At 48.5% G+C, this 12,256-nt stretch overlaps 1 protein-coding gene across 4 annotated transcripts in view; it reads right to left on the reverse strand.

Moving 5' to 3' along the window:
• Window positions 1–1,182: 1,182 nt before the first annotated feature.
• Window positions 1,183–12,256, reverse strand: part of Clmn (calmin) — a 91,082-nt gene continuing 80,008 nt past the window's right edge. For 2 of the 4 annotated variants that reach the window (XM_048799287.1, XM_015495299.2), the window contains exons 13-14: window positions 11,865–11,961; window positions 1,183–10,635 (exon numbers count right to left, since the gene is read on the reverse strand). In XM_048799287.1, the coding sequence (XP_048655244.1) occupies window positions 10,471–10,635; window positions 11,865–11,961 (262 nt within the window). In that variant the 3' untranslated portion in view covers window positions 1,183–10,470. Of the gene's footprint in view, window positions 10,640–11,864; window positions 11,962–12,256 lie in introns of all 4 variants that reach the window. The other 2 variants (XM_048799286.1, XM_015495304.2) reach the window with 2 other exon arrangements.

Genomic DNA, 12,256 nt, shown 5'->3' on the forward strand with positions numbered 1-12,256 from the left:
TGGCCAGCTCTTTCCTGCATCGTTGCCACAGAGTCCTGGGGGGCCCTGGGCTCTGCCCTTGTTCTCATGACAGCCAGGGTTGGCCTGTTAAATGTGAGTTGACACATCCTCAAAACCCTCCAGTGGATCCCAGGTTAAAGGTCAGAGTCCTTGCCACATCCCACAAGGCGCCAACTGACTTGCCTGCTGTGTGTCCCTAAACTCCTCTTCCACGTCCCTGACCTTGCTCACTGTGCTTTCACTAAAGCAGCCCCCAAAGATGTCTCACCACGTGAGCTTTGACCCAGGTTTTATTTTCTGGAAAATCCAGGCAATGATAATAATTTACTGTAGGTCACGTGGCTCATGAACGACAGAGCCAGGATTCAAACCCAGGCCGTCAATCTCCAGAGCCAAGCAGCCACCATTGCTACTGCAGCCGGCCCTCGGCCCCTGCGGGTCCTGAATCAGAAGATTCAACCCACTGGGGTTAAAAGAAAAAAATATATGTGTGTGCCTGTACACACATATATTTACAATAATATATTTATTTATAGTGATATAAATATATAGCTTTAAAATTACATCTTTTTTGAACACAAACTTTCCTCAATGTAATCTAAAGAATACAGTATAGCAATTCTTCACTAAGTCTTTACATTGGATTAGCTGCTATAAGTAATCTGGAGATGATTTAAGTATAAGGGGGTGGGGAAGGGCATAGTTTGTATGCAAATACCAGGCCAGTTAGAAGGAACTTGAGTGTCCAAGGATTTTGCTAAGTGAGGGGATCCCTGGGACAATCCCCGTAGACACTGACGGACGAGATGCCACTATTGTTTCTTCTTGGAGCTTCACATGCAAAGGCTCAAAGCCAGTTAGTTCAAGAACACATTCCCTACGATTCCAAGGCCACTGGTTCACCTCGCCTGGGTAAAGTATTCTTTCTTGCTTGCTTGCTTGCTTGCTTGTTTTTAGAGTATTTTTTAGTTGTAGATGGACACAATATCTTTATTTATTTTTATGTGGCACTGAGGATCGAACCCAGTACTTCGCATGTGTGAGGCAAGTGCTCTACCACTGAGCCACAACCCCAGCCCATAAAGTACTATTTCAAAGGAAAGGCACTGTCATTTCTGGTTGTAAACACACACACACACACACACACACACACACACGGAAATAAATGTTATCAATGACACAGTCATTTCAAGAAATTTATATCCAAAAATTTTCATAAGAATACATGAAATTTCACAAGATCATTCATCGTAGCACCAAGCCTATATTCCTTGATAGAAAACTGTCAAATAACAAATACTCCAGTTAATTTCCCACAGGGATAAATTATGCAAATAGCCATTTATATCTTAATTTACAATAATCAATAAATAAGAGTGCACATTCATACAATTTTTAATCAAAGATCCCCTTTTTTTTACAAAGCTACAGCCATATATATATTCTAAATAGACAAAATAATCCTTGTACTACAAAATAACATTTCACTTTTTTTTCCTCCATATTTCTCCTGAAGCTCTCAGTAAAAGTTTTCAGACACAGTCAATGAAGTCCTGCCATGACATTAAAGAAACATTAAATCTGCTAAATATATCACAGATTCCCCAAAACGAAATACCTGCTAACCTCCAGGATAATAGCTCTGAAGAAACCCATCTCCAGGTTTAACCTGGTCCAACAGTGTTCAGTAGGGCTGGCCATGTTCCCTACAGTGTCAGCGCCAGAGCAAGTGATACAGGCATCATCTTGGTCCAATCTCAAGGGCAAAGAGCAAGGGTCTTGACACAGCTGCTCCCTCCACAGGCCAGCCCAGGCTTGAGGGATCTCAAATGCAAACAGCACTGACTCTGAGCAGAAATTGAGCCTTTTTGAGTCACTACTAGAAAAAGAGGACAGAGGCCAAAAGTGGAAAGGTCTGGTTGGGTACAGCTATTTATTTCTGCAGCTGAATTTTTTAATTTAAAAGAAATCCCCTGGGAAACCATGTCAGCTGCTGTTTTAACTTAAGGAGACCAAATTAGTTCTGGAAACCCAAGGAAGTAGGTCCCCAGGTTCTACACCAAACTTTCATCCCAAACCTTCTACCAGATGACCTTCTGCTATTGCAAACTCTTCCCTAAGGCACCCTTTGTCAGATATGAACAGGAAGCAATGCTCTGAGCTTTGGTGTTCACTTATATACAGAAGTGCACATTTCCAGCACATAGGCCAATGGTGAGATCAACACAGAAATAAACACAAAGAACTATCTTGCCAACCTTTGGATTTTTAAACCTAGAAAGAACTTTTTATAAGAGGTCTTCCAATTTTCAACCTAGAGAGGTCAGGGAACTATCCAGGGTGTCTGCAGGTGAGCCCTGACTAGGATGTGGGTTGCTGAGGCCATGGCCAATGATGTCTCACTTTGGGCAATGTCAGCTCTCTAGACTGCAGACTACCTCAGATTCCTTTCAAAAGTATCTCGACTGTTGCATGACATTTAGGAATACCGGTGTCCTGTGGCTATCCTTCCTCACAGCATGGTGTTACAGATAATGTGCTATTGACTTTTGATGCAACTAGAAGAAGCAGTGACAAATAGCATAAACCTATCAAATGACATCTTTTCTTTTTTTTTTTTTTGATAACAATGCAAAAATCATGACTTTTAAACTTAAAAAAATCATGATCCCTATCTGAGACCCCAACCAATTCTGACTTCATTTAAGTCACTCATGGTCTTCAGCCACCATTTTAATCATGCTCCACCTGTGCCTTTTCTGCTTGGATTTTCAAAGGAGAAAGCCTCGTTTCGACTCTGAAAACCATGTGCGGGAGAGAGGAACCATTAGGGACAGGAGGTACCATTAAACTCAAGTCACTGATGAACTGTGTTTGATATTAGACACTGAGATTTCACTGGTAAAGGCTGTTTAGAGGCAGAAATTTTGGTTGCAAATTTGCAACTGTAGGCTAAACCATGAATTTCTGAAGGAGAGATTTAAGCAGTTGGGTTTGGGAGTCCCAGTGTGAAAACCTGGGGACTGGGGAGAAGGCTTCGAGGAAGGAAACAGCAGTGTGATTACTACACGTGTCCACCTTCCCAGTACAGAGCATGTCCATCCAACACTGGTCCAACTAGGCCAGTGTCATGAAGGATCAGAATTTCATTAGGGGGATCACTTTCTTTCCTAAGCAGTGATGTTAATTGTGAACATTAATGTCTGAAAATAAGCCCTACATTCCTGGTTCTGCCAACTACTAGCTCCAGGATGTGACCTTGTTATTCTTCCGGCCTGTGCTTTAGTTTCCTCCCATGATTGTTGGGAAGGTCCCATCAATGAATACACAATGGCTTCAACTTCCTCAGCTGGATTAGAAGCAGGACAGCCAGCAACAGGGTGGTGAATTGGAGAGAGGTGGACAGAAGCCTTGGGTAATAGAATGTTGGCAAGGAGATGTAGCCAGTGCTTGGAGAGGAGGGAAATGGAGAACTGGCAGCTACTGGGCAGGCTGCAACTTTACAGCTCGCAAGGAAGGTATTTGTTCTTTGAGAAATGTGTGCTGAGTGCCTACACTGCAAACCAGCTCAGCGGTCAATCTGCCCGAGGTCACCCAGGCATCAGGTGACAGTGAGGACACAGATCTAGATCTGGTTGACTTCCCAATATGCCCACTTTCCCTATTGTATGTGCCTCCCAGGGAAGGAAGAAAGGACGGGTAGAAAAAAACAACAACAAGAGAGGGTTCATTTAAGGACGGCCTGGTTAGCTGAAGCTAGATGGGACATCAGCATGTCAAGGATTTAAACAGGTTAGCAGCAGGATCAGGCTGCGGGTGTTGAGGCCTGTATTTAAAAACAGCTTGGCCAGCGAGCACAAAATACTGGTTGTCTTTTTCCCTGATGAGAATGTTTCCTGGTGCACGGCTGCTATGGCCGGGGCTGGGCAGAACCGCTTGCCTGGTGTTTTGAGCAAGAACCTCAGAACAGGCTCCGGACACAACCAAGTCAGCCTTCTCGGCACTGCAGAGGCTACCAACCCTGGAAAGGCAGCTCAACGGCTCTGGTAACTTCTGCCAACTCTCTGAGAACCAGGAGCTCAGCCTCTGAGGTCACGCCCAGCTCACCACAAGCCCTGTCCTTTACACAGCCAGGGAGAATGGCAAGGCCAAGGCCACCGAAGGCCAAGGCCGCTGAGGGGCTCTTACAAACCAGGGCGAGGAGGGCTGGTGCTCACTGGGGCCCGCATGCCAGGGAAGTGGAGGGCCCCATGCAACTCCTGCGAAGCCCAGGGTCCTCGGCCGCGGGCTCACTTCCACCAGCTGGGGGAAGCCTGGTGAGAGGCAGGGGCACAAAGGCCCCTCAAGCTCCCCAGAGCACCAGCGAGGCTGTGTCTCCTTTCTACTCCCCCACTGTGGCCGACTGGGTAAGGGAAACACCCTGTGGCAATTTTTAGCAAATAAACAAGATTCCACCAGCACCAACTCCCAACTTCTACCGCCCATCCTAGGTCCTGGGCCTTGTCCTGAGAGCAGCCCCCTCACTGCTGGTTGGGCTGGTGGCAGATGCAAACTGCAGCTGTAGCCGGGATGCTCCACCTTCTCTAAATGGGGTGTCAGCAGGGACCGTGTGGGGCTGGGGAAGAGAACACGCTGGGCCCTGCAGAGACCCGCACACCCTTGTTCCTGGAAAAACCACTGCCGAGAAGCTTTTGAAGCTCCGGCAAAGCCCTTTTCTGGGACTTCAGGGTGTGGAGCTCCATGGAAGAGTCCAGGTGGGCCATTCGGTGCAGACCCAGGGCAGTCCCTCCAGCAGGAAGGAGAGAGGGGGTCAGGTCTCAATGCTCCAGCAGGCTCTGGAGCCCTGCTGGAGCGCTGGGAAAACTAAGCTGGTGTGAAAGACTTCATGTCACTCTGAGGATAGAATCACAGAAAGAAGTTTCCTCTCCAAAGAATCCGTGACTGCTTCTGACACCCAGGAGGACACCATCTCTACTCATTTACTCTGGCTTCTGTTGGAGGCTGAAAGTTTGTAGAAAACTTAATTGGAAATGCAAATGGTCATCCCAGAGTCACTAGTTAGCAGGGTGATGAGTCATCTTTAGTTTTATTTATTCTTGTAATGGGGTCTCACTGTGTTGCCCAGACTGGTCTTGAACTCGGGCTCCTGCAAGCCTCCCATCACAGCCTCCTCATTTCTTATAGGAGGTGCTGAGCCCTCACATGACCCCTGTGGCTGTCCCACTTATGTCACCCTTGTGAAGGGCAGGTGAGCCGCCTCAGGAGGGACTCTTGGCAGCAGTTTTTCCAGCTGAACCCCAGGAGCAGGGAAGCCATGTCCTGGGTGGCAGCTCATGGAGCCATGAGGGTGTACTTACTGGGGCTGACCTCTGGGGGAAGCTCATCTGACCAGAAAGGTCAGGTGTGGCCAGGCTGCCCCCAACAGCTCTGTGATCACCAGCTCTGGTACACACTCCTATGAGGAAATCTGGCTCATGTTCCACACTCCAGCCCGCAGAGGACCCTGTTTGTTCGTTGGCAAACACCAGCGTGGTCTACTTCCAGAAAACCTGGAAACTCCACCACACAGCCTGGCCTTGTGAGCATGCGGAGATCTAGGGTGGTTTACTGGGGCTGAGTGACAGAACCGGGGAAGGAAGGGGAAGAAAGAGCCACCTGAATGGCAGCCTCGAGCAGAGCTGGAGGGTCAGCTCACCCTCTCCTGTACTGGGCATCGCACAGATCAGCAACCCAGATGTTGTTATGGCCTCAGGGAGATGCAGAGAGGTACAGAGCAGTTGGCAGAGCAGCGAGCCACAGAGTCAACCATCGGAAATTCAAAGGGGTTTGCAGATCAAGACAGTGTACAGAGCACAGGGCTCACTTCTTCTGTCATGAAACTCTACAGAAATAAGAGCCAAGGAAAGACAGCTGCACAGCCATGAAGATCCAGGGTGGGAGAAGACAGCCGCAGGCCCTGGACGCCAATCCATCCACAGCAGGGGCAGAGCTGATGGGAAGTGAGGAGGGCGGAGGGGTACCAGGTGCCTATAGGGGGAGGCCACTGAGCCACTGCATCGGCATCCAGGAAAGGTGGGGGCGAGACACAGGGCTGGAGAGAGGCACATTTGTGGACTCCCAGGCCTCCTGTCCCTCCCATGCAGCCAGATGTCCCCTCTGCTCCTACACCATGGAGAAATAAGAGAAGCTCCAACCCAGGGACACCACACACAGCAAAGGCAGGAGCAACTTAGTGGACTAGCCACTGATTGGCCTTGAGACCGCCTGCTGGGCCAGAACTCCAGCACCGCAAGGGGTCTTGGGTGCAGATGGCCTTACAGTTGTGGCACAGAACAAACACCCAGGCCGGGGGGCAAGCGGGAGTTGAAGTCCAGCTTGGGCTCTCCCTCAAGCTTTGCCCTACCTCACGGCTGCACCCTCCCAGAGAAAGGGATGAAGGGTATGCTCTGCCAGTCAGGCTAAGTGCCGTGGTGGCTTCTGCCCAGAGGGACACTTGTTTTTAAAACTGCTCAAGGGCATTTCATAGACTAATAGCAGCCCCGTGTGAGTCCCTCTTCCCAGGCAGAGGAAGAGTGAAAAGCTCTCTAAAGAAATGGATCGGGCCGCAGAGAAAGAATGTGCAAATACTGACACAGGATTCTCCAAAGTCCAGTCCAGTCCTCGTGGACTAGAGAAAACCCACTAGTTGACACACAGCTTCCTGAGCATCCGCTTTTAAACATGAACAGATAGATCCACAGAATCACCAGATACTAGAGAAAAACTTGGAACATGAAAGATAAAGACAGAGACCAAAACAAGAGGAAGGAAACTTAGAGGAAGCCAAAGCAATATAGGGAGCAGAAAAGAACTTCCTCCCAAACGCTATTATTGGCCGAGCGTGGTGGCACACACCTGTCATCTCAGCAACTCAGGAAGCTGAGGCAGGAGGATCACAAGTTCAAGGCCAGCCTCAGCAACTTAGGAGACCCTGTCTCAAAAAAAAAAAAAAAAAAAAAAAAAGGTTGGGGATGTAACTCAGTGGGGTAAAGTGCCCCTGGATCCAATCCCCAGTACAAAACAAAACAACGCCAACAATAACATCCATAGGGCAATAGGATCTGCATTCCTGAGTCAAGAACAAAACACTACAAAACAAAACCCAGAACAATGAACAGTTTTGGAAATCAACATAAAATTGAATATATTTTCCTGAAAGCAAATAAAAAAATAGAGATGAGAAATTAAAAAGATAAAAACATTAGAAGATTAGTTGGAGAGGTCCTATATTGGAATGACAGATCAGAATGAAAGAATGTAAATAATTTCGAGAAAACTTAAGACCTTTCTCTTAGGGCTCAGCACAAAGTATAATAGCAAAGATGTGACACCATCATGACAGTTCAGGACACCAAGAACAAAGCATTCTTCAGTGTTTCCAGGGAGAGGAGAAAACCAAGTCACATGGGAGTCCAAAGGCATCACAGAGGTCAACAACCACAGGTGGCGGGGCGGGGTGTATTTTGTAACTGCAGTTCTCTGCTCAGCCACATTTGCACAAATGCATTTTGCATTTTAAGTCATGCAAAAAAAAAATCTCAAAATATTTGCAACAATATACTTTCCAAGTTCCCTTTCTCGGGTTACTGAAGAATGTCACTCCAAAGAGAGATAGGGAGGGAGGGTGGGGCAGGGCAGAGAGAGGATATGAATCAAGGGGGAAGTGGGACTAGGAAGGCCATGTGCCCGAAGTGAACATGTGGCTCAGGAGTGAACATCCCTGACAAGCCCATGGCAGTGTCAATGCTGGATGCACCAAAGAACATGATCTAACTATAGGGTCCGGGCACAAGCGTCACCTCCATCTGCAGTATTAGCAGGTCAATAGATGTTTCTAAATAAATTAAAAGAATAAAGTGTAAGCATGTTATGTAGAAGTGCAAAGGTAAATATTAGAAGAACAGCTCAAAGTGTTCAAAATGGTTACTTCTAGGAGCAAGTTGCCTAGAACGTAGGAAATTGCTAGTTCTCATTAAAAACCTGATAGTCCTTTTTTTTTTAATTAAAAAAAAAAACTCCAAGGAATGGGGTGGCTTGTCCAGCAGCCTGTTATAACCACCTTCTTCCATATAAGCCTATACTCAAATGAATTTTTTATCCTTTAAAAAATCAGTTTACTGCCAACCTGAGCCAAATGAGTTTCGGGCATCTTGCCACTAGATGTTTTAAAGAACACTCAAAGAGGAGGTGAGGGAGGGAGCCTGCAGAGAGCTTCTGAACAAGGCCTAGAGCTGTGAAACAAAATGATTCACATTTGGGTCAGCTCTTCTTTGGCATTTAATTTGGGCAGAGACGTCCAGGTGCCCAGGGTTATAAAATATCACACACATAATCTTTATTATGCGTACCTCTGAACTTCTGACGTTGCCAGGAAGCTCATTAATTAGCTCATTTTCTACGGGCTCCTGGCCTTCAAGATGGAGACACTCCAAGCTCCGAGAGCTTTTGCCTGGAAGGCTGAGATTCTTTGGGGGAAGGGAGGCAGAATGGCACAGAGGCCAGGTTTCGGCCTTAGGGGCTCCACCATGCTGTGTAAATTCTTTCAGTTTTGCTGGAACTCTGTATCTGAGACCTGCTGCTTGAAAGAAGAGAGTCCTTGGATTGCTAGGAAGGAATGGGATTCCCCGAGTAAAAGCAAGGCTGGTATGTCAAATGACACGCCTTGACAGGTGTGAAGAATGTTCCAGAAGGTATAGGGGTTGAGCTTGAAGGTGAACAAAGCTTCCTCATGGAAAAGACAGCAAAAACAAATTGAAATTTTTTAAAAAAGATAACAAAACAAAGTTTGATAGGTGCCCAAATATTTGGTTTTGCTTGAATGAGAACATTTTTTCCCTAGTCATTTTATCAAGACATTCATGTGCACAGTAGAAGTTTCCTGCAAAAAGGGACAGCTCTGGACTGGGCATCAGGGTGCTCATGACAAGTCTATTCCTGGTGGGCTGTGTGACCTTGGCCAACCTGCTGTGCCTCTCTGGGTTCAGCTGGACAAACTGCTCCCTGAGCCTTTGCTGAGTAGAGTTCATAACTTTGGAAGGAAGAGTTCATAACTTTGCATGCTTTCGAGGGGGAGAGCAGAGGCAAGAGGAAACTTAAACAGCCTTCACTGACCTGAGTCTTAGCAGGACCCACGCTGATCTGATGGGAGGGTGGGAGAAGTGCCTTTGTCTTTCTTACAACCCACCTGCTTTGCTCTACTCCATCATGGCTCTGGAGCTTTCCAGAAAGACTTTTCAAGAAACCCGTTTTGATGACCGGCAAGGGGTGCCAAGGCCACAACAGGTATTCTGAGGTCAGCATGCCCCAAAGCATTCCAGCAGCACAGTGGGCACTTGTTCTTAGCCTGGCCACCTCCAAGCTCCTCAGGACCTTTCACAATGCCCTGCTGGGCCCCGAGGTCTCACAGAAGATCAGCAAAGTGGGAGTGGGGTCTCCGCCTGCTGGGAGCCAGCTAGAGCTCTGTTTAGAACACGTTGTCTAGATTGGCTCCTCTTAGGTTTCACTTGACAGAAAATATGATTTTCATTTGAAAAGTCACAGTTCTAACTCCAACCAATCAATGCAAAAGCAAATTAAAAATACATCTCAACTGGGTATGGTGACATTCAACTGAAATCCCAGCAACTCAGGAGGCTGAGGCAGGAGGAACACAAGTTGGAGGCCAGCCTCAGCAACTTCACAAGACCCTGTCTCAAAAAAATAAAAAGGGCTGGGGGTGTGGCTCAGCAGCAGAGTGCCCTCAGATTCAATCCCGAGTACCAGGAAAAAAAAAAAATGCATCTCACTCCTCCAACCCCTTCAAGAAAACCAGGGTGAGAAATGCAAGTGCTGTGGCTCACAACAGAGCCTTGGTCTTCTTCCTTGATTCTGCCATTCCCTGGTGCCCTTTCTGGGAGCCAGCAGCTCGGTGCTGCTTGGTTCCCCCAACGAATGCAACCAGTCACCAGACTGCAGCAGGTGCACAGACCTGCATCTTCACCCAGACACCTGCACTTGGAGGAAACTTCTTCCAGGTAAGGTCCCCAGGGGACCAACGGTCCTCCTCATCAGGCAGACCGTCATCCGAGAGGTAAGTAACTAGAGTTCATCCAGGACCTGGGAAACCTGCATGCATCAGAGCCGAGATCCAGGTGTTGGCTGAATATTGGTGAGGATGCTTACCATCTGATCAAGCAAGGCACAAGGACAAGACTCACCAGGGAGGCGGCTGCCACCTGAGTTCTGAGCACACAGCCAAAGGGGAAAGGTGCTCTCAGGCCCCAAGGAGGGGAAAGGACTGGAGCAAAGCAGGACAGCAGGGGGCGGGGCCTGGGCTCCCCCAGGTCTTCCACCACCTGCAGAAGCGGCCCCACCCCCAACACAAAACAAAATTAAGTAAAAAGACCCCACCCTGGTCAGGGGCCTGTCTTTTTTATTCTCCAGACACACACATCAGAGCCTGTTGACATCCAGCTGCGGGAAGAGCAGGAGGCAGTAGACCAGGAGCCAGAGAAAGAGAATAAAATACATCACATCCGGCTGCTGCACAAACTGTGTCAGGGAGTCACTCTGTGGGCTCTGGCTGCCCAGGGACATGGCTTCTCCAGAATTTTTGGCCTTCCTACAAAGGGAAAGACAGGGGACAGCCGTTAGTAGCAGGGCCCCAGGAGGGTGGCCCACACCCCGACTCCATCCCCACTGCCCCAGAGCCCAGGACGTGGTGTGATGACTCCGGGAGGCCACAAGTCATGGGCATGGACCCAAGGATGAGGGTGGCCATCCCGGTGGCCCTTCTGGCTTCCACCTGCCCAGCTCAGCTCCTGGGCACCAAGCGGGAGGAATGGTCAGCACTGTCCCACAGATGGGCATACTGAGACTTGTGAGGGCGGTGACTTGCCCCAGCTCTCCAGGGACACTGCCTTCATATCACAGTGTCCTCAGGATGCTCCCCTTAAGGAGTGAGGTACTGACAGATTCCAGTTACTTTCTAGTCATGGAGGGGACTCCTCAGCCATCAAAAGGAGTGCAGAGTGCCCCAGTGACAGGTGATTTCAGAATGGCCACCAGAAACATGTTAAAGACACCCCTGAGTTTCACTTCTGGCTTTAGAATATCACCATTAGGAGAATTATTAGATATGATTTTGGCCAGGTGTGTCTCTTTTATTCTATAGGACGCAGGGCTTAAAATGACACTTTGATTTTGCCTGCTAAGTCACGGGGGCTGGCAGGATGGTGGGAGCCAGCCTAGGGCAGAGCAGAAGAGAGGGTCCAGCTGACCTGGGGGAGGGGCTGATGTGGGTGCCTGAGTGGCAGCGTCTAAGGCCCTTCCTGAGCCTGAAATGAGGAGGCAAAAGACAGCATCCCTGACGTGTGGGGGGAGGGTGTCAACTGAGTGGAGTGATTCATGTGATTCATGTAGCACAGGATGCACACCTGTAACCCCAGGGACCTGGGAGGCTGAATCAGGAGGACCCCAAGTTCAAGGCCAGCCTGTGCAACTTAGCAACACTGTCTCAAAATAAAAAAGTAAAGGCTGGGATGCAGCCTCGTGGCAGAGTGTTTGCCTAGAGTGTGTGAGGCCCGGGTTCCATCCTCCAAATGGCGATAAAATAAATAAATAAGCAAACTATCTAACCTCCCAGGCCAAGTCAAAGCCATTGGGGGGATAGGGAGAGAGAGGGAGGGAGGGAGAGAGAGCAATTAAAGCCCCTGTATGACTGCGACTTGGTTGGGGCCATCGCAGACTGGGAGATGTTTCTGCTCTCTGGGCTCTACATGGGCTGTTTCTCAGCCAGCTGAGCGACATTCGATTGGGCTAGCTAGTTCTCCAACAGTAAGAAATACTTTCATGGACATCCCGGCATGTTTGAATTCCCTCTTCATGTCTGCTCTGATGCCATAAAACTGTAAAATCAGCTCAGTGAGCTTCTGAGTATTGTACCTGCAGGGGCGACAGAATGAACACAGGCTGTCAGGGGCCACTCCCCTGCCCTTCTCCTCCTGCCTGGCCCTGCGGCGGTACCTCCTTTCTGCCACTGCTTGATTTAAATGCAGCTGTCGGCTCGTAACTCAGACTCCTCTTTGCCCTGACTGGTTTTCTAAACCACACTCCAACACTGTTCATTAATATCCGCTTCACCCTCCCACGCATACTGAATTTATATTCGGAGCCTCTGGAACGGGTATTTCCTACATTCTTTCAAGTTATTATTACTGTGATCCACAAAACACAGTAG

The sequence above is a fragment of the Marmota marmota genome, unplaced genomic scaffold, assembly GCF_001458135.2.
Source record: "Marmota marmota marmota unplaced genomic scaffold, marMar, whole genome shotgun sequence".
Taxonomy (NCBI): domain Eukaryota; kingdom Metazoa; phylum Chordata; class Mammalia; order Rodentia; family Sciuridae; genus Marmota; species Marmota marmota.